The sequence below is a fragment of the Stomoxys calcitrans genome, chromosome 1 (assembly GCF_963082655.1).
Source record: "Stomoxys calcitrans chromosome 1, idStoCalc2.1, whole genome shotgun sequence".
NCBI lineage: Eukaryota > Metazoa > Arthropoda > Insecta > Diptera > Muscidae > Stomoxys > Stomoxys calcitrans.
Genome location: NC_081552.1, coordinates 198668332 through 198696047, shown reverse-complemented (window position 1 = coordinate 198696047; position 27716 = coordinate 198668332). Strand labels below are relative to the sequence as shown.

General features: G+C 41.1%; 5 protein-coding genes across 5 annotated transcripts in view; 2 read left to right on the top strand and 3 right to left on the bottom strand.

Annotated features, from left to right (window-relative positions):
• LOC106088114 (ice-structuring glycoprotein-like) overlaps positions 1 to 10191 on the bottom strand; it is a 45388-nt gene extending 35197 nt beyond the window's left edge. Inside the window, exons 1-3 of the mRNA XM_059368248.1 lie at positions 10180 to 10191; positions 9645 to 10109; positions 2866 to 3328 (exon numbers count right to left, since the gene is read on the bottom strand). Of these exons, the coding sequence (XP_059224231.1) occupies positions 2866 to 3328; positions 9645 to 10109; positions 10180 to 10191 (940 nt within the window). The remainder of the gene's footprint in view (positions 1 to 2865; positions 3329 to 9644; positions 10110 to 10179) is intronic.
• LOC106088126 (uncharacterized) overlaps positions 1 to 27716 on the top strand; it is a 527532-nt gene that overhangs the window by 390280 nt on the left and 109536 nt on the right. The window lies entirely within an intron of this gene.
• On the bottom strand, positions 17956 to 18379 carry LOC106095544 (cuticle protein 70, isoforms A and B-like). Its single transcript, XM_013262775.2, has 2 exons — positions 18368 to 18379; positions 17956 to 18303 (listed from the first exon to the last, which is right to left on the bottom strand). The coding sequence occupies exons 1-2, from the start codon at positions 18377 to 18379 to the stop codon at positions 17956 to 17958; spliced, it is 360 nt and encodes a 119-aa protein (XP_013118229.1).
• On the bottom strand, positions 22382 to 22889 carry LOC106088117 (larval cuticle protein F1-like). Its single transcript, XM_013253437.2, has 2 exons — positions 22814 to 22889; positions 22382 to 22758 (listed from the first exon to the last, which is right to left on the bottom strand). Exons 1-2 carry the CDS (start codon positions 22880 to 22882, stop codon positions 22408 to 22410), a joined length of 420 nt encoding a protein of 139 aa, XP_013108891.1. The 5' UTR covers positions 22883 to 22889; the 3' UTR covers positions 22382 to 22407.
• LOC106088118 (pupal cuticle protein C1B-like) lies at positions 23182 to 23651 on the top strand. The gene is made up of 2 exons (XM_013253439.1): positions 23182 to 23235; positions 23316 to 23651. Exons 1-2 carry the CDS (start codon positions 23224 to 23226, stop codon positions 23649 to 23651), a joined length of 348 nt encoding a protein of 115 aa, XP_013108893.1. The 5' UTR covers positions 23182 to 23223.

Below are 27716 nucleotides of genomic sequence, written 5' to 3'. Positions count from 1 at the left end.
TTTGGCCCAGATCGGTCCAGATTTGGATATAGCTGTCATATAGACCGATCCGCCGATTTAGTGTCTTGGGACCATAAAAGCCACATTTGTTATCCGATTTTGCTGAAATTTGGGACAGTGAGTTGTGTTAGGCTCTTCGACATCTTTCTTCAATTTGGCCCAGATCGGTTCAGATTTGAATATAGCTGCCATATAGACCGATCTCTCGATTTAAGGTTTCGGGCCCATAAAGGGCGCATTTATTCTCCGATGTTGCCGAAATTTGGGACGGTGAGTTGTGTTAAGACCTTCGACTTCTTTTTTAAATTTGGCCCAGATGGGTTCAGATTTGGATATAGCTGCCATATAGACACATCCTCCGATTTAGGGTCTTAGGTCCATAAAAGCCACATTTATTATCCGATGTCGCCGAAATTTGGGACAGTGAGTTGTGTTAAGACCTTCGACATCTTTTTTCAATTTGACCCAGATGGGTTCAGATTTGGATATAGCTGCCATATAGACCCATCCTCCGATTTAGGGTCTAAGGCCCATAAAATCCACATTTATTATCCGATGTTGCTGAAATTTGGGACAGTGAGTTGTGTTAGGCCCTTGGACATCCTTCTTCAATTTAGCCCAAATCGGTCCAGATTTGCATATAGCTTTCATATATACCGATCTCTCATTTTAAGACTTTCGGGGTATAAAAGGTGCATTTAGAGTCCGATGTCGCCGAAATTTGGGACAGTGGGTTAAGTTAAGCCCCTCGACATAATTCTGCAATCTTGCATCGGTTCAGATTTGAATATAGGTGCCATATAGACCGATCTCTCGATTTAAGGTTTTGAGCCCACCCATAAAAGGCGCATTTATTGTCCGATGTCGACGAAATTTGGGACATTGAGTTGTGTTAGGCCCTTTGACATCCTTCCTCAATTTTTCCCAGATCGGTCCAGATTTGGATATAGCTGCCATATAGACCTATCTCTCGATTTAAGGTTTTGAGCCCATAAAAGGCGCATTTATTGTCAGATGTCGCCGAAATTTGGGACAATTAGTTGTATTCCGACCTTCCACATCCTTTTTCAATTTGGAACAGATCGGTTCAAATTTGAATATAGCTGCCATATAGACCGATCTCTTGATTTAGGGCTTTGGGCCCATAAAAGCCGCATTTAATGTCCGATATTGCCGAAATCTGGGACAGTGAGTTAAGTTAACCCCCTCAACATACTTCTGCAATATGGCAAACATAGGTCCGGATTTGGATATAGCTGTTTTATAGACCGATCTCTTGATTTAAGGTTTTGGCCCCATAAAAGGCGCATTTATAATCCGATTTCACTGAATTTTGACACAGTAACTTATATTAGGCTTTTCGACATCCGTGTGGTATATGGTTCAGATCGGTTTATTTATAGATATACCTACCAAATAGACCAATATTTTGTTATACACAATTGAACAATGACTTGTACTTAGTAATATTTGGTCCAAATCGGAACATATTTCGATATAGCTGCTTTGGGGCATAAGGTATGCATTTTTCACCGGATTTTCACGAAAGGTGGTTTACATATATACCCGAGGTGTTGGGTATCCAAAGTTCGGCCCTACCGAACTTAACGACGTTTTACTTGTTTAATAGTTTTTTTCAATTTTCTCCCACTGTGCAATAGGGAAATCGTCTACGACTCTTAAACGAGCTCGTCTGCTATCATTTATCTAAATGATTCGCTACGCATGTTTGTGTGTGTGTGTTTACGCATGCCGTTGCCAAATTAACTACGTTGCCTTCATACAATTTTCGTACTAGAAAATGTGCCAGAATACATGCATTGTACAACGTGCACTCACTGACATCTGAATCAATAGTTATTTTTGCTTAAGGGTTTTGTTTTTGTTGCATTCACTCATCTCGTTGCCTTGATGTCTTGTTATCTGTTTTACTCAGTTCTCACTTGTCTCATACAATGTTGAGTTCAGTTCTTGATACACTCTAATATTGTAAGTGTATCTTGAAAGCAAAAATGAGTGGTCTTGCGCAGGCCTTTGAATTTTATGAAGCAAATAGCTTCTTTGCATTTATTTAAAATATAACAAAAAAACGGAAAGTTGTCTTATTAAGAAAAATTCAGACGTTAATATATTATATAAAAAAAAAAATTTTAAATACTACTATTTTGCAAATATGAAAATATATTTTACACAAATAATCATTGCAATAGTGAAATAAGGGGAATTTTTTTTAATTTTTTGTTTTTCGTATGAACTTTTTAAAATTGATTTGAAAATCTAAAAAATTTTCCTAAATAATAATGACTTTTTCTTAAACTTTTATTTTAACACTCTGATCATTGGCACATATGTTACATACAATAAGCCTATGAGAAAAAAAAATTTTTTGTTAATTTATTTTTTAATTCACAATTTATAAATATTAGTAAAATTGTGCACAAAGCTTGCTAATAATATCTCCGTTATGATGTGTGTATTTTCGTAATCGTTCTAAATATCCTTTCAGTAAAGTTAGTAAATAATAAAAAGCAATATAAAAAATCTTTAAATAAAAAACATGTTCCCAATAGTTGATACATTAAAATGCGTTGCTTCCAACAACAATGACTGTGTTGTAAATACCAACTACACACACCTTTACTGTGGTGCAGTGTATTTTCACTTCGCGCATTTGTTTTTTTTTTTAATTTGGTTTTTACAAGTTTTTTTTAGGGTTCCTTTGTAAAGAGAGTTTTTTTGCTTTACTTCATCGTTATTATGGTTAGCTGGCATGTCCTTTCACTTGGCGAAAATAATTGACGTTAAATAGTTTTTATTTGATTTATTTGTGATGACCCTTTCCATAGCCAAAACCGCCTCCAAAGCCATAGCCCAAGGATATTGCAGGGGCGGCAGCAGCATAACTTATGGCAGGAGCGGCTGCAACAGCTTTATAAGAGACAGCGGGCGCAGAATATGAAATCGCTGGAGCAGCAGCAGCATAACTTATTGCCGGGGCAGCAGCATAGGAGATGGCAGGAGCGGCAGCAATTGCAGGGGCGGCAGCAATTGCGGGAGCCGCAGCATATGAGATGGCGGGGGCAGCAGCTATTGCGGGAGCAGCAGCAGCATATGAAATGGAGGGAGCAGCAGCATATGAAATGGCGGGAGCAGCAGCAATGGCAGGAGCGGCTGCAATGGCAGGAGCGGCTGCAATGGCAGGAGCTGCAGCATATGAGATGGCAGGTGCAGCCGCAATGGCAGGGGCCGCAGCGATGGCAGGTGCAGCAGCAATAGCAGGAGCTGCAGCAATCTTCACCACTCTAGCAGTTGGTGGATGGCTAACGAACTACACAAACAAACAAAAAAACCAATTATTACTGTGAAAGCAACTTAAATATAGGCCATTTAAAACTTTCAAAAACATATCGGGCCAAAGTCGGGCATAGCCGACCTTTTGATACCCTACATCACATAGTGCATGCATGCTAAGTCTACGAAATTAAAATTTGAAATGAAGAATTTCAACCAAAATCCATATATGAAGTGAGTTATAGCAGAATGCATGCTAATTCATGGTGAAGATTGGTGTACAAATCACTAAATGTTTGCCGAATATATGGGAGTTTTAGCTAAATCAGAGTTTTAGCTTAATCTATACAAATTGTGGTATTTGCAGAAGAAACAAGTGATGAAGTGCTAAGTTCGTCCGAGTCGAATCTTATATACCCTCCATCATGGATCGCAATTGTCGAGTTACTTTTAGGCAAACAGGGATAGAAAGAAAAGAATTGTTATGCTGTTGGAGATATATCAAGTAATAGTTCGATTCGGACCATAAGTGAATTGAATGTTGAAGAACATAGTAGCAGTCATTGGGTAATATTTCAATCCATTCGGATAAGAATGGCGCCTTGCAGCTCAAGAAGCATAATCGGGAGATAGGTTCATATGGAAGCTGTATCGGGCTATAAATCGATTTTAAACTATATTGGACATGTATATTGAAGGGCATGGGAGAATCCGTTGTACAAAATTTCAGCAAAATAGCATTAGAATTGCGGCTTCTAGAGGCTTAAGATGTCAAGATCCCAGATCGGTTTATATGGCAGCTATATCAGGCTATAGACTGATTTGAACCATACTTTGCGCAGTTGTTGGAAATGATAACAAACAAGTTCATGCAAATTTTCGGCCAAATCGAATGAGAATTGCGCCCTCTATTGGCTCAAGAAGTCAAAATCCAAAATCGGTTTATATGGTAGCTGTATCAGGTTATAGGTCGATTTGAACCATACTTAGTACAGCTGTTGGAAATCATAACAAACAAGTTCATGCAATCTTTCAGCCAAATCAGATGAGAATTGCGCCCTCTATAGGGTCAAGAAGTCAAGATCCAAGATCGGTATATATGGCAGCTATATCAGGTTATCGACCGATTTAAATTATACTTAGCACAGTTATTAGAAGTGATACCAAAACACAAAGTGCAAATTTTCAGCCAAGTCGGATGAGAATTGTGCCTTCTAGTGGGTCAAGAAGTCAAGATCCCAGATCGGTTTATATGGTAGCTATATTAAAAAATCGACCGATTTGATCCATTTACAATCCCAACCGACCTACATTAATAAGATATATTTGTGCAAAATTTCAATCGTCTAGCTTTATTCCGATCGTTTATATGGCAGCTATATCCGGCTATGAACCGATTAAAACCATACTTGTTGGAAGTGATATCAAAACACAACGTGCAAATTTTCAGCCAAATCGGATAAGAATTGCGCCCTCTTGATGCTCAAGAAGTCAAGGCCTTAAGATCGGTTTATATGATAGCTATATCAGGTTATGATCCGATTTAAACCATCCTATCGTGGAGGGTATAAAAATTGTGGATAGCTTAAAAGAATCAGTTGATTTTTATGCTTGCAAAGGCTCCAGAAATGAAAATCGGGTTATGTGTATATATGGGAGCTATATCTAATTCTGAACCGATTTCTAAGAAATTCATCTGTGATCAGAAGAGTCATAAGAAAAACTTTGGTGTAAAATTTTAATTCCGTTGATATAGCACTAACATTTTTACCGTATATCTGGGAGCTATAGCTAACCTCAAACCGGTTCAAACGAAAATCTGTAAAATTTTGGGAAAATCGATAAATGTGCTGACATAGACTTTATATATGGAAGCTACATCCAAATAACAGGAAAGTCGAGAGTCAGAAGGTTATCATTTATGCCCAGTTTTGTGAGAATCTGTTTACAAAAAAGATGCCTGCACACAATTTTAAGACGATCGGATGAAACTTGTGACCTGAACTGTCTAGCTCTTCACCTTCACCCGCGGCAAAGAACATCGTAGTTAGCAGCATCGGATTCCAACATTGAAGGATTCGCAAGCCAACATGGCTGTTACACGAAGAGATATCAATAGAAATTTAAAATGGTTAGAGTTTAGGTGTTAGCGAGATCGTGAGTAAAATTTCAAGGACCTAGGTTAAAGTTGGTCATCTCGGTGTTTCAAAAATTGTTCGGGCTACCAAATCTTGTGGTCCGATTTCCACCACCATGGATTCTGCGTAAAAATGACACAAAATGAAATTAGTTGATTTAGTTTATATAGTTCATATAGTATATAAATTCTGGATCGTCTCGAAATCCTTAGTCGATCTAGCCATGTGCGCCTGTCTGTCTGTCGAAATCACAATAGCGGTCGAACGCATAAAGCTAGCCGCTTAAAATTTTGCACAGTTACTCAATATTGACGTATGTCTTTGGAGATTGCAATTGAGCCATATCGGTTCAGATTTGGATATAGCTCCCATATAAATCGATCTCCCGATTTGACATCTTGACGGTGGTCCGTTACGACTTACAACAACTGTGCCAAGTACCGTCCAAATCCGTCAAGAACCTGATATAGGTCCCATATAAACCGATCTCCCGATTTGACTTATTGAGCCCTTACTAGCCGCAATTATAGTGTTACATAATACGTAGTGTTATGTTATGACTCTCTACAATTGTACTGAGTATGGTCCACATCGGTCTATAACCAGATATAGCTCCCATATTTTAGCGGAATCCATGGTGATGGGTTTCCAAGATTTGGCCAGGCCGAACTTAGCTTTTTACATGCTATTATTATACTAGCTGTACCCGGCCCGCTCTGCTGCGCCTTCATTAGCACCACCCGAAAAACAAGATTCTTACTTACAGCCATATGTATCCCTCCAGTACAATTTGTTTTCCTACTACTAAATTCCTTATATTGAACCCCATTCAGCCATGATTGACAAATATTCACATTTTTGAAGGTGTTTTGAGGGGTAGGCAACCACCTATCACTTGAACCTCATTTTTAAAACCATTTTCATCTAATGATGGTCTAATATGCCCACTTGGGGCGGTTGTGGGGCTGGCCCTTGGTAATAACCCCAATTTGTAATATTCGATAATCATGTTCTACTAGAATACATTTCATTGGAATCCCATATGGTCCCGATCGGTCTTTTGATTTATGGCGGTATTGGGCTTGGGACGGCTTTTTAGATACTTGAATCCATGTTTTAAACTCATATTCATACGCTACTCTCGAATACCGTTCATTGGGGTCCTCTATTGTTTCGATCGTTCCACTTCTTATTTTGGGCTCCACTCTTGCGACGACGCCCAAATTATTTTGATCCAATTTTAGGACACCATATTCGTATTCTACTCCCGAAAACCTTTCACTTAAGTCGCTTACTGTCCCGATAGGTCCACTTCGATTTTTTATGGTATTTTTGGGGTGGTTTTGGGCTTTGGACGCCTCCCTAGGTACTTGGACATAATTTTAAATATCATATTAATACCCTATTCCCAAATACCTTTGAGACTCTGATTGTCCCGATAGGTCCACTTTTGATTTTGGGCGCTACTTTTGGGGCGGTTTTAGGCCTGGGCGGACCCAATTTTTAATACCATATTCGTAGTCTACTCCCGAAAACCTTTCACTTGAGTTCCATATTGTCCTGATCGGCCCACTCTTGATTTTAGGCGCTTTTTTTGGGGCCTGGGCTGTCTCCTAAGTACTTGGACCCAGTTTTTATACCCAAAATCATAGAATGGGCGTTCTGAGTCGATTTAGCTACGTCCGTCCGTCCGTCTGTCGAAATCACGATAACCGTCGAACGAGTAAAGCTAGCCGCTTGAAATTTTGCACAGATACTTAATTTTGATGTAGGTCGTTGGGGATTGGAAATGGGTCATATCGGCTCAGATTCACATATTGCAAATTTTGCCCATGAACATTCCATTAAGGAACAGGGGCAAACTTCTCACATATCAATCAGTGTTGTCCGATTCATGTTTTAAGCTCAATGATAAGGGACCTCCCGTTTATAGCCGTATCTGAACGGCGTGCCTCAGTGGGACACCTCTTTGTGGAGATGTTTTTACACTTCTTTGTGGAGAAGATTCAGATATAGCTCCCATATAAACCAATCTCCCGATTTGTATGACTATCAAAAAATTATTTGATTATGACTATCAAAAAATGTGTTAAGTATGGTCTAAATCCGTCTATAACCTGATATAGCTCCCATATAAACCGATCTCCCGATTTGACTTCTTGAGCCACTGGAAGCCGCAATTTCTATCCGAATTGGCTGCAGTTGACCATGTAGTATTTTGTTATGACTTTCAACAAATGTGCCAAGTACGGTCCGAATCGGTCAATAATCTGATATAGCTCTCATATAAACCAGTCCTTGTTCGGTTTCTAGAAGCTTTAATTGTTGCTTGTTTGACAGAAGTTTGGTATATAGAATAAAATAATGCCCTTCAACTTAATTTATTTTGTATAAATTTTTAGCAGAATCTATGGCCTTGGGTTCCCAACATTCGGCCCGGACGAACTTTGCACAGTTTTAGTTGTTTATACCATATTCGTATTCTACTCCCAAATACCTTTCAGTTGAGTTCTATATTGTCCCAATCGGTAAATATGTCCTGCTGGATGGTTTTTCCATTTTTTTTTTTTTTGGCCTCATCATTTTGCACCCGATTTCTTTTTAAGTTAAATTTGAAAATTCTGGCTTTATTTAACCGCCCTATACAAAGTTCACCCATTATGTAAATTTTTTGTACTTTTTTTAGTACCTTAATGTAAAGGGTGATTTTTTTGAGGTTAGGATTTTCATGCATTAGTATTTGACAGATCACGTGGGATTTCAGACATGGTGTCAAAGAGGAAGATGCTCAGTATGCTTTGACATTTCATCATGAATAGACTTACTAACGAGCAACGCTTGCAAATCATTGAATTTTATTACCAAAATCAGTGTTCGGTTCGAAATGTGTTCAAATTTTGACAAATTTTGTTCAGCGATGAGGCTCATTTCTGGTTGAATGGCTACGTAAATAAGCAAAATTGCCGCATTTGGAGTGAAGAGCAACCAGAAGCCGTTCAAGAACTGCCCATGCATCCCGAAAAATGCACTGTTTGGTGTGGTTTGTACGCTGGTGGAATCATTGGACCGTATTTTTTCAAAGATGCTGTTGGACGCAACGTTACGGTGAATGAACACATTTCGAACCGAACACTGATTTTGGTAATAAAATTCAATGATTTGCAAGCGTTGCTCGTTAGTAAGTCTATTCATGATGAAATGTCAAAGCATACTGAGCATCTTTCTCTTTGACACCATGTCTGAAATCCCACGTGATCTGTCAAATACTAATGCATGAAAATCCTAACCTCAAAAAAATCACCCTTTACTATATTTCCAAAAACTCTTATAGTCACCCAATCAAGGTTGCCATGGTGTTCCTAAGTTCCAAAATTCAAAGCTCTGGCTCAATTTACGAAGAAAGTACAAAATAGTACCAATTGCGGTACTAAACGTACTATTTCTTCCACTTTCGGTACGATTTTCCAAAATGTTTTTCACCAAACCCTAATTTTTAAAGTCGACCAAGAACAAAATTGTAGCCCTTTCCGCTCGCTCTGGATAAATATGTACCATTTCTTACTTTTTGGTACTTATTAGTACCTAAACGTACAAATATCACCGAATCGAGTCTTATCCCGTGCCGTCGACCTAAGACCAACATTCGTGCAAAATTGCATGATTCTAGCTGTAGCCGTTTGGACTATGCGGTGATCAGTCAATCATTCAGTCAGTCAGTTACGCAACCCTTGAAATTGTATTTTGTTCCAACTCTCATGTCTAGAATGGTCCAAACCGGTCGAAAATCTGATAACGTTGAGCTCAATGTTTAACCGATTTGTCTGAAACTTTGCATGGGGTGTTCTGTTGCGATTGCCAACCTCGATGGGAATTATTGTCCAAATCGGTCTATTATTTGTTAAAGCTGCGAATTAAATCGATCTCCCGATAAGCCTTATACGGCTCCTAGAAAATTAAATTTTTGCCTGGTTTAGCAGAAATTTGGTACGTACAGTTCACATATGCCCTTCAACTTTGTTAATTTATAGAAATTTTCAGCAGAATCTATGGTGGTGGGTTCCCAAAATTTAAACAATAAGGACCAAAGGGTCCTTTAATAAGCCTTATCCAATTGTTTCAATTTTCTTTCCTAAATATTACTTCGCAGCCAGTCCACAATCACTTCGATTTACCTCAGTCTTTGGGTCAACTTCCACGATAATAGCTTCTACTTACTGAGCTGTATTTGGAGACGGTGGTAAATGCTGGGGTAACAACTTGTGCTAATTTAACGGCTGGAGCAGCGGCAACCTGAACAGCAGGGGCTGCTGCAATTGCGGGAGCAGCTGCAATGGCAGGAGCGGCAGCAATTTGAACAGCAGGAGCAGCTGCAATTGCTGGAGCTGCAGCAATGGCTGGGGCTGCCGCAATGGCAGGAGCTGCTGCAATTGCAGGGGCAGCAGCGATGACTGGAGCAGCAGCAGCATATTGAACAGCTGGAGCTGCTGCTGCATAAGAAATAGCAGGCGCTGCGGCAGTATAGCTAATGGCGGGAGCAGCAGCGGCATAACTAATGGCAGGAGCTGCTGCAGCATATCCTATAGACGCGGCCCCATAGGAAATGCCCCCATGACCACCATATAATCCACCATACAATCCACCGGGGGCAGCAACGGCGGCAGCAATCAAAGATACAAGGATCTGCAAAACACATTCAATTCATGTGCCTATTAAACACTTTCCGAGATCTGACCGTCAGTGTTGTTCTCACCAAAATTTTCATTTTTTTTTTTATTGATTTTTGTTTTGATTTTTCTAAATCACACAAGGATTTTGGTAACTAACGAGTAACCGTAAACTTCAACTACGATTTGATGGAGTCCGAACACACACTTCACTTTTTGAAGTGCTATGTGTTACTGCAATCAATCATGGATTTGGTCATACTTTTATAACAGCAAAATTAGCAATTATCTGCCACAACAACGATGACAACAACATACAGACAAGCTTACAAAAATTAGCAACGGCAACAAACGGTCTCCAAAAAACCAAAAAAAAAAACTGAAAACGCCTTAAGAATCTTTGGTTTTTGGTGATTTCGCAAAAACCATCATCCATAGAGCACGTTTAAGGGAAAATTGGTACACTTTTTGGTAGTTAAGCGAAATACCAGAAATCTGTTTTAGCCTTAGTAAGAACACACATACATAGCTTTGTACTTATTCCGAAAACTAGATCAACATTGAGAATGGAATTAGTAAAAGGTGATAGTAGTCCAAATGTATTTAAGGCATTGCTATCCAAGACAAGCAGATGAGGAGATGCCAAACATCAACCCAATATTACAAAAGTTTGGAAGACTGAATGGAGTGCTCAACCGAGGAGTCTGTCGGCTACCTTACACAATAAGTGGAAAATATGTTTAGATTTTTAAATGGCAGCCACCGTTGCGCAGAGGTTAGCATGTCCGCCTCTGACGCTGAACAGCTGGGCACGAATCCTGGCGAGAACATCAGAAAACAAGCAAAGGTGTGCTAAGTTCGGCCGGACCGAATCTTGTGAACCAACCACCATGGATTCTGCTAAAAATGGATTCAAAATAAATTAAGTTGTGGCTCATAATTTTATTCTACATACCAAACTTCTGTCAAACCAGCAAAAATTAATGCTTCTAGGAAACGAACAAGGAAATGAACACGGATTATACGGGAGTAATATCAGGTTATAGACCGATTCTGACCGTACGTGGCACAATTGTTGGAAGTCCTAACGGAACATTGCATAAAAAATTTCAGCCCAATCGGACAAAAATTGCGGTTTCCATATGCTCAAGAAGTCAAATCGGCAGATCGGTCTATATGGGAGCTATATCAGCTTTTAGACCGATTTGGACCGGCTTCCAAAGGCTCAAGAAGTCAAATCGGGAGATCGGTTTATATATATATTTCAGCCCAATCGGACAAAAATTGCGGTTTCCATGAGCTCAAGAAGTCAAATCGGCAGATCGGTTTATATGGGAGCTATATCAGCTTATAGACCGATTTGGACCGGCTTCCAGGGGCTCAAGAAGTAAAATCGGGAGATGGGTTTATATGGGAGCCATATCAGCTTATAGACCAATTCGGACCGGCTTCCAGGGGCTCAAGAAGTCAAATCGGGAGATCGGTTTATATGGGAGTTATATCAGGTTATATACCGATTCGGACCGTACTTGACACAGGGACACCAAATGCAAAGTTTCAGCCAAGTCGGACGGCAGATCGGTTTATATGGGAGTTATATCAGGTTATAGATCTATGCGGACCGTACTAAGCACAGTTGTTGGAAGTCGTAACGGAACATTAAATACAAAATTTCAGCCAAATCGGACAAAAATTGCGCCTTCCATGGTCTCAAGAATTCAAATCGGCAGATCGGTTTATATGGGAGCTATATTAGGTTATAGACCGATTCGGACGCGAAGCTTAATGGTAGTAAAATTTGCAAATTTTGCCCATGAAGATTCCACTAAGGAACAGAGGCAAACTTCTCACATATCAAAGTGTGCAGTCCGATTCAAGTTTAAGCTCAATGATAAGGGGCCTCCCTTTTATAGCCGAGTCCGAACGGCGTGCCGCAGTGCGACACCTCTTTGGAGTGAAGTTTTACATGTCATAGTATCTCACAAATGTTGCCAGCATTAGGAGGGGAAACCACCGTGGCCTTAATGGTAGTGAGGAGCTATAATTGGCTGCGAACCTATTGAATTTGACGATATTGTTGGTTATGAGGTATACTGCCCTCTTATCTTCCTGATAAAATATCGTAGCCTGATTATTGGAACGTGGACTTGAGAAATCTCAAAAATACTTCAAAGAGGCTCTACAATAGGGCGAGATTTGGTTCTATCTCAGGATGCACGATGCAAACAGGAGAACCTGGAGGTTTTGCAGGATACGTTTTATCAACCCCCACGGAAACTGGACAGAGTGGGCTCTGAGACCCTCAAGCTGTGGACTACGACACACTTCACTGGTTGCCCTGACATACACAGCGGGTCAATGAAATTGGACTGTATCCCCGTCTCTCGGATAAAACTTCGTGCTGACGCACTGTCTTTATTGAAGAGATGATAACGGAGGGAAAGAGAGTATGGGCAGTGCATTCGTTTGAACCCTAAAAGTTGAGGGGACCGAATGGCATTCTACTGCCTGCTATGTTGCAAAGGTAAGCATGGTGACTTTTTGATGTGATTTTTAGGAGCTGCATTTTGCTGTGCGAGTTGGCGGCGGGATAGTCTGGTTTTCTTCCCATAAGAGGGAAAACTACGGCACACCATTGCGAAGGACCACAGGCCAGTTAGGCTCTCATGGTCTCCCATGTAGCCGAGATCATAGTGTGCTCATGGGTTTGATTCCCGGCAGAGGCCTTACCACCTAATCTCCCTTTTTTCATCTTAAATGCCCTGGAGAGACTACTTGACACCTTCATATATTAGAAACATATGCGACTCTTCACTGATAAGCAGAACTCCAAATGCTTGTGCAAATGGTTGACGGGTTACTGATGCCGTTGATGATGTATTGTAGTTGGCCACATCGAAGTGAATTTGGGGATACCCGATTGATCGATTTTAAATTCTAAGACAATCAAGCCATTTTTAGAATTACTGAGCTGAAACTTTGCACACATTTTTGGGGCTATTAAAGACGCATTTATTACCCAATTGCGCAGAAACTTGACACTGTGAGTTGTTTTCGTTCCCCCAATATTCGTATCGAATGTGTTTCCCATCGAATAATATCTTGATATAGCTGTGATAAAGACCGAACTCGCGCTTTAAGGTCTATGAATCAAATTTGGCACAGTGAATTGTCTTCGGACCCTCGTGATTCGTATCGAAAATAGTTCATATCGGACAAGATCTTGCCGTAGTCCCCGATCGCCCGATTTAAGGTCTAAGACCCATAGAAGCAGCGTAGTGAGTAGTCCCAAGATTCTCGAGATCCGAATCAAATATATTTCAGATCGGAAAATTCTAGCCATATAGACTGATCTCCCAGTATTAGGCCTAACGCTCATTTATTACGCGATTTCGATGAAAATTGGCACTCAGAGCTGTGGTACGCCTTTCATCGTCAGAGCAGAGTATGGTTAAGATCGGACCATATTTGGATATAACTGCCATATACGCTGAGCTCCTGATTTATGGTCTTTCATCCATAAATAGCTGAATTGTAGAACAGTGAGATGTGTTGGACTCATGACGTTTGTGCTGAATTTTGCCATGATCAGACCATTATTCGATATTTTTACCTGTTTTTGATGAAATGTGGCTAATATATATAAAGTGGTGGGAACTTACAGCCGAACTTAATGCCCTTTTACTTGTTTGGGTTTGTATTGTCAAAGGGACTCTCTAGTGGTTCGAGAAGGAAGGAATATAGGTTGTTGACTTAACGATGACATCGTTATCATACTGAACGGCCGCTTTCTGTCTACTGCTTCGGAACTCGCTTGGGGAGCGTAAAGAAAGTTGTCTGGATGGGCATAGTCTAATGGACTTGGCAAAATTTTAAGAAAGGAAACAAAAGCTGGGCTTTTTCAAGGCTCCTGTCTTGGAGGACAAAAAGCTGACGGTCTTTCCAAATGTTTTATTCTAGAAACTGAACTGGAAAGTCGTTGATATGGTAAAAAGAGATTGAATAAATTCTACTCCTGCTGCAACTTGATAGAAAGCAGGTAATGTGGTTTTATTTTCGGCTGAGGTAGACCAGCAGTCGTCCAGGATTTACCTTTAAGAACCAAAAAATCCTAAATAATAACCCACTTTAATCCTTAACGAACGAATCAGCGTTAGGGTGCGGTCAAGTCACGTTAGGGTGTGAACAAGTCCGTTAGTCTGCGAGCGAATCAACGTAAGGATGCGAATAAGTCGCATTAGGGTGTGAACAAGTCGGATCGAATCACGTTAGGGTGCTAACAAGTCGCGTTAGAGTGCGAACGAATCAGCGTTAGGGTGCGAACAAGTCACGTTAATGTGCAAACGAATCAACGTTAGGGTGCGAACAAGTCGAAACGAGTCGCGTTAGGGTGCGAACCAGTTGAAAAGAGTCGCGTTAGGGTGTGACCAAGTCGAAACGAACCGCGTTAGGTGGTACCAACGGATCCGTCGGTCGGTGATGAACTGCTTCGGGCTTCTATGCGTTCTGACTGTGGACCATGGCACACGTCTTGCTTTCCTGTCTGCTCAAACGACTCATGGCCAGCCCTAGAAAAGGTGACATGAAGAAGCAATTGCTACATCAACCAAGTGAGAATTATATCCAACTTGTGTTGTTAAGATAGACGTCGCATAATGACAATTAGTGAAAGCATCTGTGCCAACAAGCAAAAATGTAAATTTCCATGCGCGACCGTATGCCCTTTACATTGGTGTGTCTGAACGTTCATCACTTGTACTGAAACTTATACAAGTATGAATGGCGTGTGGCCAGGCTAAGCGTATTTATGTAAATAAATGTGTCTAGCATGCTGGTCGGACGTGACGATCGTATGTATGGTCCATACGTATTTATGTATGACTGTGGTTGTGTGTGGCTCATGCGGATAGACGGCACAGTGAAAAGAAACATAACAACAGAACAGTGGCTAGAATCGTCGTAGAATGTAATTAATCAAATTACATCTGAAATAAATATAGGTCTATCAATGGTATTTGGGAATGGTCACTGTTGCACAGTGGGAAGAATGATATTTCACCAGCTTGGGGGCTTTTGTTGTTTACCTCGTTGGTTTAATTTTGACCTTTCATGGCATGGTATTGTCTGCAATTACTATGAGCTTGGAGCAACTGTGCCCTCTGCAAGATGAAAAAGAAGATACAAGCGCAAGGAGGAATGCCCTTATTGAGGCACAGACTGCGCCTGCACGGGATAGCTGGGAGCAGCACACGAGCTGAAACTCTGAGCACAGATTTGTGTGGATTTCATAGGTATCATGAGAAATTCTACATAGAGCTACCGGGAGCGTCCACAGGTTGCGCATAATGGAATGTTCCATGATTATTAGGATTACATTCGCAAACGATCAGCGGTATGGCTCAGAGCTGCCGGTTTCTAGACTTGATTCTTGACCAGAGACTGAACTGGAAAAGAATCGTCGAAGATAGCCTCACAAGGGGGATTCAGTGTTTCAGTCAGTTTTTCCTATGGATGCCTGGTATGGCTTAAAGCTCTGAACAGCTATTTCATCTACAGGATATTTCAGATACAGGAGCAAGGTAGAGGGTGCCGAGAGAAACGCTGAATATTCCGTCTGTCTATAAAGGTACCATTATGTTGGGTGTACCTCAACAAAGTTTCACATTCGACTAAGAGAGTCAGAATCTTGGGAATTTTGTGGACGATTTGTCAGGACATGCCCTATACAGCATTACAAATTTTTATACCCACCGTTTGCAACACATCGAAATATCCATTTCCGACCCTATAAAGTATATATATTCTTGATCAGCATAAAAATCTAAGACGATCTAGACATTTCCGTCCGTCTGTCTGTTGAAATTACGCTACAGTCTTCAAAAATAGAGATATTGAGCTGAAACTTTGCACAGATTCTTTTTTGTTCATAAGCAGGTTAAGTTCAAAGATGGGCTAAATCGGACTATATCTTGATATAGCCTCTATACAGACCGATCCGCCATTTTAGGGTCTTAGGCCCATAAAAGCCACATTTATTATCCGATTTTGCTGAAATTTGGGACAGTGAGTTGTGTTAGGCCCTTCGACATCCTTCGTCAATTTGGCTCAGATCGGTTCAGATTTGGATATGGCTGCCATATAGACCGATTCTCCGATTTAGGGTCTTAGGCCCATAAAAGCCACATTTATTATCCGATTTTGCTGAAATTCGGGACAGTGAGTTATGTTAGGCCCTTCGACATCCTTCGTCAATTTGGCTCAGATCGGTCCAGATTTGGATATAGCTGCCATATAGACCGATCCTCCAATTGAGGGTCTTAGGCCTATAAAAGACGCGTTTATTGTCCGATGTCGCCGAAATTCGGGACAGTGAGTTAGGTTAAGCCCCGTGGCATACTTCTGCATTATGGCACAGATCGGCCCAGATTTGGATATAGCTGCCATATAGACCGATCTTTCGGTTTTAGGGCCATAAAAAGCGCATTTATTGTCCGATGTCGCCGCAATTCGGGACAGTGAGTTGTGTTAGGCCCTTCGACATCCTTCTTCAATTTCGGTCAGATCTGTCCAGATTTGGATATAGCTGCCATATAGACCAATCTCTCCATTTAATGTTTTGGGCATATAAACGGCGCATTTGTTGTCCAATGTTGTCGAAATTTGGGACAGAGAGTTAAGTAAAGCCCCTCCACATATTTCTGCAATTTGGTTTAGATCGATCAAGATTTGCATATAGCTGCCATGTAGACCGATATCTCGATTTAAAGTCGTGGCCCCATAAAAGGCTCATTTATAATTCGATTTCACTGAAATTTGACACAGTGTCTTTTGTTAGACTTTTCGACATCCGTATCGTATATGGTTCTGATCGGTTTATTTTTAGATATAGCTACCAAAGACCAATATTTAGTTATACACCATTGAACAATGGCTTGTACTTATTAGTATTTGGTCCAAATCGAATCATATTTCGATATAACTGTTATGGGACATAAGGTATGCTTTTTTCACCGGATTTTGATGAAAGGTGGTTCACATATATTCCCGAGGTGGTGGGTATCCAAAGTTCGGCCCGGCCGAACTTAACGCCTTTTTACTTGTTTTACCTGTCTTGGTGTCCTCACAGTTGACGGGCTCGAAGTCATTTTCCAAAGAAGAGGTCCGTTGGCTGGGTATACCCCGCCTTTCCCAGGACCTGCTGTATAAAGGGATGGGTCTAAAATGAATACACCGTCGGAAAAATTTAAATTGTTTGCACTAATGCTGGGTTTACCCCTGGTTTTTATGAAATCAATGCCGCGAGGTATGTATGATGGGAAGTGTTTTATCATACCATAAGCTATTTTTATCAGAACCAAGTAAGGAAAAGCAAAATTCGGGCTGAGTCGACTATATAAGAACGGATTGCTGACGAGCTAGCCAGGAAGGGATCGTCGATCGGGCAATCAGTGCGAAATTCTCGGGAGTCAGTTACACTGGAACTGAGGAAGCATGACTGCTGGCCGGATTCCTGACTAGTAATTTCACGTTTTTGTACTAGGGCTGTGGGAGGCCAATTTCCAAGGATCAGTGTTGACAAGAACAAAAATAGCTCCTGAGTTTAGATACCTCCTAATTTTAAGCTTTCGAAGGTTATATTTCCAATTTTCCAACTAGCATGTCTATTGTTTAGCATAGCAAACAATTACAATATGACCTAGAGGTTTACTTTATACCCCATATAATGGTACCAACAAATTTAAGATATTTTCAAGTTTTCGTCCACTTTTTATTTTACTGGTGTAAAACATTTATATTTTTTTTATATTTTGTTATTCAATAAATAATCAATCGCCATTTTTTTGTCAATTTTAAACATTATTTTAAAGTAAAAGAGGAGCATGGGCTCCAGCATAAGCTAAGGGGGCAGAATATGCTAATGGAGCGCTGTAAGCCAAGGGGGCGTTATAGGCAGCGGCAACGGGAGCTGCGAAAGCGGTAGCAACGGGAGCGGCAAAAGTTTTTGCCACAACAGGAGCGGCAACAGGAGCAACAACTGGAGCAGTAGCAATGCCATTATAGTTGCGAGCAATCACTTGACTACTGGTGGCTGTGACAAAAGGAGCTGGAGCAGCAGCGACAACAGCAGCAGGAGCTGTGTAAGCCAAAGGAGCACCAATCAGGCCAGGCTTAGCACTAGCGCAGGCAATAATGGCAAAGATGACAACAGCCTATATAGAATGGGAATTATGATTTAAAAATTAAGTCAAAAAAAAATTAAATGTTTTAACTTACAAATTTGAACATTTTGGAAGAATTATGAACTGATTATGACTTCAGTGGGTGGATAACTGATAGTTCCCTAAAATCATGCTTCCATATTTATAGTTGCAATGGTTGCCGAAGACTGTCCTCCATAAAACGTTCTTCGAATTCTTCTTGCCTGACCTACAGAATAAATTTTCGGTTAATGCAGTACAGAGCAAACGACACTTTGCTTGTCGAATATTAAATAGTTGTAGATATTCCCTTCTTTTAATTGTAATGTTCAATGCTGTGCATAGCAAACTAAACTAACTAAATTTGCTTATGAATCATTTATTGTTTAAGGTGACTTTACACCAATTGTTTGGGCCACTTATTTGCATAAGCTAGGGTAAACGGGACGTATCTTATATACCCTCATCCATGGACCAAGTTTAACGATTTATTTTTTATACCCTCCACCATAAGATTGGGGGTATACTAATTTCGCCCTTCTGATTGTAACTACTCGAAATATTCGTCTGAGACCCCATAAAGTATATATATTCTTGATCGTCGTGAAATTTTATGTCGATCTAGCCATGTCCGTCCGTCTGTCGAAAGCACGCTAACTTCCGAAGGAGTAAAGCTAGCCGCTTGAAATTTTGCACAAGTACTTCTTATTAGTGTAGGTCGGTTGGTATTGTAAATGGGCTATATCGGTCCATGTTTTGATATAGCTGCCATATAAACCGATCTTGGGTCTTGACTTCTTGAGACTCTAGAGTGCGCAATTCTTATCCGATTGGGATGAAATTTTGCACGACGTGTTTTGTTATGACATCCAACAACTGTGCCAAGTATGGTTCAAATCAGTTTATAACCTGATATAGCTGCCATATAAACCGATCTTGGGTCTTGACTTCTTGAGCCTCTAGAGTGCGCAATTCTTATCCGATTGGAATGAAATTTTGCACGACATGTTTTTTTATTATATCCAACAACTGTGCTAAGTATGGTTTAAATCGGTCCATAACCTGATATAGCTGCCATATACACCGATCTTGGGTTTTGACTTCTTGAGCCTCTAGAGTGCGCAATTCTTATCCGATTGGAATGAAATTTTGCACGACATGTTTTGTTATTATATCCAACAACTGTGCCAAGTATGGTTCAAATCGGTCCATAACCTGATATAGCTGCCATATACACCGATCTGGGGTTTTGACTTCTTGAGCCACGTTCGGTATATGGCAGCTATTTAAGGTTATGGACTGATTTCAACCATACTGAGCGCAGTTTTTGGAAATCACAACAAAACATTTTGTGCAAAATTTCAGCCAAGTCGGGTGAGAATTGCGCCCTCTAGTGGCTCAAGAAGTCAAGATCCCAGATCGATTTATATAAGAGCTATATCAGGTTATATACCGATGTAAACCATATTTAGCACAATTATTGGAAATCATAACAAACCACATCATACAAAATTTCAGCCAAATTGGATGAGAATTGCGCCCTCTAGTGGTTCAAAAAGTCATGATCCAAGTTCGGTATATGGCAGCTATTTAAGGTTATGGACTGATTTCAACCATACTGAGCGCAGTTGTTGGAAATCATAACAAAACACTTTGTGCAAAATTTCAGCCAAATCGGGTGAGAATTGCGCCCTCTAGTGGCTCAAGAAGTCAAGATCCCAGATCGGTTTATATGGAAGCTCTATCAGGTTATGTACCGATTTAAACCATGCTTATCACAGTTGTTAATTATCATAACGAAACACTTCATGCAAAATTTCAGCCAAATTGGATAAGAATTGCCCCCTCTAGTGGCTCAATGAATCAAGATCCCAGATCAGTTTATATGGGAGTTATATCAGGTTATGCTCCGATTTAAACCATACTTATCACAGTTGTTGGAAATTATAACAAAACACCTCATGCAAAATTTCAGCCAAATTGGATTAAAATTGCGCCCTCTAGTGGCTCAAGAAGTGAAGATCCAAGATCGGTATATATGGCAGCTATATCAGGTTATGGACCGATTTTAAACATGCTTGGCACAGTTGTTAGAAATCATAACGAAACACTTCATGCAAAATTTCAGCCAAATCGGATAAGAATTGTACACTCAGGCCGTTGGCCTAAGAAGTCAAGATCCCAGATCGGTTTATATGGGAGCTATATTAGTTTCTCGACCGATTTAAACCATACTTAGCACAATTGTTGGAAATCATATCAAAACACCTCATGCAAAATTTCAGCCAAATTGGATGATATCGGCTATATCAAGTTAAGAACCGATTTAGACCATACTTGACAAACTTATTGAGAGTCGCAACCAAAGACTTTGTGCAAAATTGGATAATAATTGCACACTCTAGTGGCTCAAGAAATCAAGATTCAAGATTGGCTCATATGGCAGCTATATCAAGTTATGAACCGATTTTAACCATACTTAGCACAGTTATTGGAGGTCATAACAAAACACCTCATATAAAATTTCAGAGCCTGCGGATATTAATCCGCCTCATGCCACTATGGACATACACCCAAGCCACTAATCGGCTTGTTGTGCGCTCTAAATACAAAGAATTAACTTCGAAAAAAAATTGAAGTCATATATTCCGTGCCACTTACAAAACTCCGAATTGTTTTCCATACCGCGCCTCTAAGTTGTTTCATGCCTGGTATTGTGTCCCCACCTAATTACCGATGTCTGTTAAGCGCGAACGGCGGGCAATGACATGACGGTTCATAACCTGATATAGCGGCCATATAAACCGATATGGGATCTTGACTTCTTAAGCCTCTAGAGGGCCTTATTATTATGCGATTTGGTTGCACGATTTTGTACAAAGGCTTCTTCCATGACCTCAAACATACGTTTCAAATATGTCCTGAATCGGTCTTTAGCCTGATACAGCTTCCCTATAAACCGATCTCCCTATTTTACTTCTTGAGCCCCTAAAAGGCCCAATTCTTATTCGATTTGGCTGAAATTTTACACATATACCTCTACTGTGGTCGCCAAAATTCAATTAGCAAGGCAATTCTTTTCTTTTATCCTTGGTGTATCTAAAAAGAGATACCGGGAAAGAACTCGACAAATGCGATTCATGGTGGAGGGTGTATAAGATACGGCCCGGCAGAACTTAGCACGCTTTTACTTGTTTTAACTATCTGAATGGTTCTACGGTTGGAGCTAGAAGGCATCTTCCTTCTTCTTTTGTTGTTGGGGCCACATTTTCATGTGGAGGTGGCGATCCTCGTCAAGCTCCTGTAGGTGCTTGACGAAATCGGTCCAAAGATCCCATCACCACGGGAACTGGTATAAGATTCGGCCCGGCCGAACTTAGCACGCTTTTACTTGTTTAAACTATCTGAATGGTTCTACGGTTGGAACTAGAAGGCATCTTCCTTCTTCTTTTGTTGTTGGGGCCACATTTTCATGTGGAGGTGACGATCATCGTCATGCTCCTGAAATCGGTCCAAAGGACCGATCACCACGGGAACAGGGTTGTCATTGGTTACTTAAAGGCTCCTATTACTCACCTTGTCATATCGAGCATCATAGGCACTCAGTATTTGTGCAAGAGGCGTTGCCGCCCGGCCTCCCACTGAGACTCTCCGTTCGATACCGCTGATTATCCACGAGTGTCGTTGCAGCTACTCCGTATGGAGCATTCCACTATCCGGAACCTCTGGACGAGAAGCGAGCCCGGTTGCTCGCAGCTAAACTTCTCGTGACAGCAATGAACGCCACACAAATTGGAGCTCAATGTTCCAGCCTGTGTGGTGCTCACAGCTATCCCGTGCCGGGCCTCCTTCTCCCGTTCCTGTGGTATCACAATGGACGAAAACGTCGAAGTGAGTCTGATGGCAGACTGCCACTTTAGCCCAACCTAACCTTTGTTATGACTTCCAACATTCATGGTAAGTTTTGTCCAAAGCTTTAGCAGAATTCATGGCGGTGGATTCCCCAGATTCAACTTGGAAGAAATTAATTTGTTACTGGTTTCTTTTTTGTTTCAATAAATTAGCATTTCTTTTTTATTTCAATGGTAATATCCGATTACTTGATAATAAGATGGTCTACAATAAGAATGGATGAGCATGGGCTGCAGCATAGGCCAAGGGAGCAGAGTATGCTAATGGTGCATTGTAGGCCAAAGGAGCAGTGTAGGCAGCAGCAACAGGAGCTGTGAAAGCAGTAGCAACTGGAGCGGGAATGGTTTTTGCTAGAACGGGTGCAGCAACGGGGGCAACTACAGGAGCAGTGGCAATGCCATTGTAATTGCGGGCAATCACTTGACTACTGGTGGCTGTGACAAAAGGAGCTGGAGCAGCAGCAACTACAGCAGCAGGGGCTGTATAGGCCAAAGGAGCACCAATCAAACCAGGCTTGGCAACAGCACTGGCAATAACGGCAAGGATAACAACAGCCTATAAAACAAAGGGTTTAAAACAATTCTGCAAAATTCAAATATACTTAATTTACAATTTTGAACATTTTGAATGATTTTGGAACTTTAGAAGACTTCAATGTGAAGATAACTGTTAGTTCCATAAAATTTTGCTTTAATATTTATAGCAGCCCAGTTCGCTAATTGCCCTACAAAAAGCTTTATATCATACTACTAACTGACCTACAGAATATTTTGTTCAGTTACACACAAGAAAACAAATTGTATGCTGCATATTAAATAGGTTTAGGTATTCCCTCTCATGCTTGTAAGCCATGAATTTACCTACACCCACTGAATTCGTTAATGAGTCATTCGAAAAAATGTTAGTCATATAGCTTTGTATTGTGGCAGGTATAAATACCACAGAGTGCGACTTTAAAGGTATTAATCTTCTTGAACGTATTCTTCGCAGAATATCAAAACCAATTAAATCACTTCCACAATGTTCAAATTGGTAAGATTTTAAAAAAAGTTTTTTTTTTTGAGATTCTAAGTGCTTTGTTGTTAACCATCTGCTTTTTTCATTTTTAACAGACCATTGCCCTGTTCGCCATCATTGCCTGTGCTGCTGCCAAACCTGGTCTGTTTAGTACTCCTTTGGCCTACACAGCACCTGCTGCTGTAGTTGCTGCCGCCCCAGCCCCCTTTGTCACAGCCACCAGTAGTCAAGTGATTGCCCGCAATTACAATGGCATTGCTACTGCTCCAGTTGTTGCACCTGTAGTTGCCAAAACTATTGCTGCTCCAGTGGCAGCTGCCTACACTGCCCCAATTGCTGCCGCATACTCCGCTCCTTTGACTTATAATGCTCCATTAGCGTACTCAGCTCCCTTGGCCTATGCTGCTGCACATGCTCCTCTTTTACTATAAAAACGACACAGAAAACAAAACTAATTGTTAAAAAAATAAAGAAATTAAGATAAAAATTATATAAAAAGGGTGATTTTTTAAGAGCTAAAGGAAAGTTTTTCAAAGAAAAAAAAATCGCAACAATGCATGAAATCTTGATTTACATCGATAGTAAGATCCATATAATTTTATGTTTGAAGATTATTTTAATTCAAATGTTGACCGTGACCAAATGGTCCATCCGCTTAGTGCAATTTTGGCATATTCCTTCCAACATTTCGGTCGGTATCTCACGAATAAATGCTTCAATGCTGTCTTCCAATGCATCAATTGAAGCAGGGTTGTCTGTATAGACATGAGCTTCAACATAGCCCCACAAAAAAATAGTCTAAAGGCGTTAAATCGCACGATCTAGGCGGCTAATTGGCCGGTCCTGAACGTGAAATAAAATATTCACCGAACTCGCCTCTCAATAAGTCCATTGTTGCCGCGTCCTGTATGGCATGTGGCACCGTCTTGTTGAAACCACATGTCATGCAAGTCAAGCCCTTGCATTTTGGGAAAAAAAAAATGCTTGGATATCGTCTCACGATAGCGCTCACCATTCACAGTTACATTACGAGATTCGCATCATCTATTAAGAAGTACGGTCCAATGATGCCACCAGCCCATAAACCGCACCAAACGGTGACTTTTTCTGGATGCATTGATAGCTCTTGCAATGCTGCTGGTTGATTTTCACTTCTAAATCGACAAATCTGCTTATTTACGTATCCATTGAGCCAAAAATTAGTGGTCGATGGAAAGGAAGAAGCACGAGATGAACTTTCTTAACAGAGCACGCATTTTGATAATAAAATTCAATAATTCAGCAAGCGTCTTTCGTTTTCGAGGTCACCGTAGCGCAAAGGTTAACATGTCTGCCTATGACGCTGAACGCCTGGGTTCAAATCCTGGCGAGAATATTTTAGATATTTTCAGCTGTGGTTATCCCCTCCTACTGCTGGCGACATTTGTGAGGTACTGTACCATTTGGTATGGCAGCCTTATTAAAATTTCTCCACAAGGAGTCATAAGTTTGCCACTGTTCCTTAATGGAATGTTCATGGGCAAATTTGCATTTTTGTTCGTTTGTAAGACGATTTCGATATCTGACAAGGTCAAATACTTAGGTGTGATTGGAAGTGTCACATTCAGGAGCATACTGAGAAGGCTCAAAGATGTTGGGCACTATGTAGACGGGCCGTAGGCTCTAAATGGGGACTGAATGCGATAGTATCCTCGCTCAATAGGAGTGTGATTAGGCCAATACTTAATTACGCCTCAGTAGTTTGGTGCACTGCTATGAAGAAAAAGTGCAACATAGGGACCATACAACAAGCATGTTATCTTGGCATAGGCGGAGCGATGAGAAGCACGTCGACAAGGGCACTGGAGACTGGAGATTCTAGATATTGATATACAGATTAAGTATGAGGCAGCTACTGCGGCTATGAGACTTAAGGCGATGAGAGAATGTATTGAGGATGGGTACAGCTCATACCATCGCGGTATAATCGAGACGACGATAGGAAACCTGGAAGGAAGGAAAGAGGTTTCCGATCGGATACCTGAGATGAACCTTGAAGTCGAGTGCGAGGCACTGCTGCCATCGGCACAGTCTTGGATTGGTGGAACCCTAGTATTGCCATCTGGAAGATCATGTTACACGGATGGATCGAAGCTAGAGAACAGAGTGGGCCTGGGGGTTTACATTGTGAACCCAGGGACTGAGATCTGTTTTAGACTGCCTGATCATAATACGGTCCTGCAGGCCGAGATCCGGGCGATCACGGAATACGTGAAGTGGTGTGGTGCTAATGCGAGGATGTCGAGTGTGAACATCTTTACCGACAGAAAAATTGCCATAAGGGCTATAATAACCGGGACGGTAAGTCTTGAAGGCGTAAGAAGGAGATTAACGCCTCCTCCGCATCGTTTGGGTGCCGGGCCATAACGGAGTAAGGGGAAATGAAAGGGCAGTCGATTTGGCGGTGAAGGGCAGAGGACTGCCGTCAATAAACTCGGTTAACCCCAAGCCTTTCGGGTCGACGCAGTCCGAGTTAAGGGAGTGGGCGACGAATGCGCATGCAAAATAAAGAAATTAAGATAAAAATTATATAAAAAGGGTGATTTTTTAAGAGCTAAAGGAAAGTTTTTCAAAGAAAAAAAAATCGCAACAATGCATGAAATCTTGATTTACATCGATAGTAAGATCCATATAATTTTATGTTTGAAGATTATTTTAATTCAAATGTTGACCGTGACCAAATGGTCCATCCGCTTAGTGCAATTTTGGCATATTCCTTCCAACATTTCGGTCGGTATCTCACGAATAAATGCTTCAATGCTGTCTTCCAATGCATCAATTGAAGCAGGGTTGTCTGTATAGACATGAGCTTCAACATAGCCCCACAAAAAAATAGTCTAAAGGCGTTAAATCGCACGATCTAGGCGGCTAATTGGCCGGTCCTGAACGTGAAATAAAATATTCACCGAACTCGCCTCTCAATAAGTCCATTGTTGCCGCGTCCTGTATGGCATGTGGCACCGTCTTGTTGAAACCACATGTCATGCAAGTCAAGCCCTTGCATTTTGGGAAAAAAAAAATGCTTGGATATCGTCTCACGATAGCGCTCACCATTCACAGTTACATTACGAGATTCGCATCATCTATTAAGAAGTACGGTCCAATGATGCCACCAGCCCATAAACCGCACCAAACGGTGACTTTTTCTGGATGCATTGATAGCTCTTGCAATGCTGCTGGTTGATTTTCACTTCTAAATCGACAAATCTGCTTATTTACGTATCCATTGAGCCAAAAATTAGTGGTCGATGGAAAGGAAGAAGCACGAGATGAACTTTCTTAACAGAGCACGCATTTTGATAATAAAATTCAATAATTCAGCAAGCGTCTTTCGTTTTCGAGGTCACCGTAGCGCAAAGGTTAACATGTCTGCCTATGACGCTGAACGCCTGGGTTCAAATCCTGGCGAGAATATTTTAGATATTTTCAGCTGTGGTTATCCCCTCCTACTGCTGGCGACATTTGTGAGGTACTGTACCATTTGGTATGGCAGCCTTATTAAAATTTCTCCACAAGGAGTCATAAGTTTGCCACTGTTCCTTAATGGAATGTTCATGGGCAAATTTGCATTTTTGTTCGTTTGTAAGACGATTTCGATATCTGACAAGGTCAAATACTTAGGTGTGATTGGAAGTGTCACATTCAGGAGCATACTGAGAAGGCTCAAAGATGTTGGGCACTATGTAGACGGGCCGTAGGCTCTAAATGGGGACTGAATGCGATAGTCTCCTCGCTCAATAGGAGTGTGATTAGGCCAATACTTAATTACGCCTCAGTAGTTTGGTGCACTGCTATGAAGAAAAAGTGCAACATAGGGACCATACAACAAGCATGTTATCTTGGCATAGGCGGAGCGATGAGAAGCACGTCGACAAGGGCACTGGAGACTGGAGATTCTAGATATTGATATACAGATTAAGTATGAGGCAGCTACTGCGGCTATGAGACTTAAGGCGATGAGAGAATGTATTGAGGATGGGTACAGCTCATACCATCGCGGTATAATCGAGACGACGATAGGAAACCTGGAAGGAAGGAAAGAGGTTTCCGATCGGATACCTGAGATGAACCTTGAAGTCGAGTGCGAGGCACTGCTGCCATCGGCACAGTCTTGGATTGGTGGAACCCTAGTATTGCCATCTGGAAGATCATGTTACACGGATGGATCGAAGCTAGAGAACAGAGTGGGCCTGGGGGTTTACATTGTGAACCCAGGGACTGAGATCTGTTTTAGACTGCCTGATCATAATACGGTCCTGCAGGCCGAGATCCGGGCGATCACGGAATACGTGAAGTGGTGTGGTGCTAATGCGAGGATGTCGAGTGTGAACATCTTTACCGACAGAAAAATTGCCATAAGGGCTATAATAACCGGGACGGTAAGTCTTGAAGGCGTAAGAAGGAGATTAACGCCTCCTCCGCATCGTTTGGGTGCCGGGCCATAACGGAGTAAGGGG

Bases quoted from the DNA above. Each gene is read 5' to 3' on its own strand.
- LOC106088117 (XM_013253437.2), bottom strand. From the start codon at position 22,882: ATGGAACTAACAGTTATCTTCACATTGAAGTCTTCTAAAGTTCCAAAA. The intron at 22,759-22,813 runs GTAAATTAAGTA...TTTGTTTTATAG, and splicing joins CATTCAAAATGTTCAAAATT to GCTGTTGTTATCCTTGCCGT.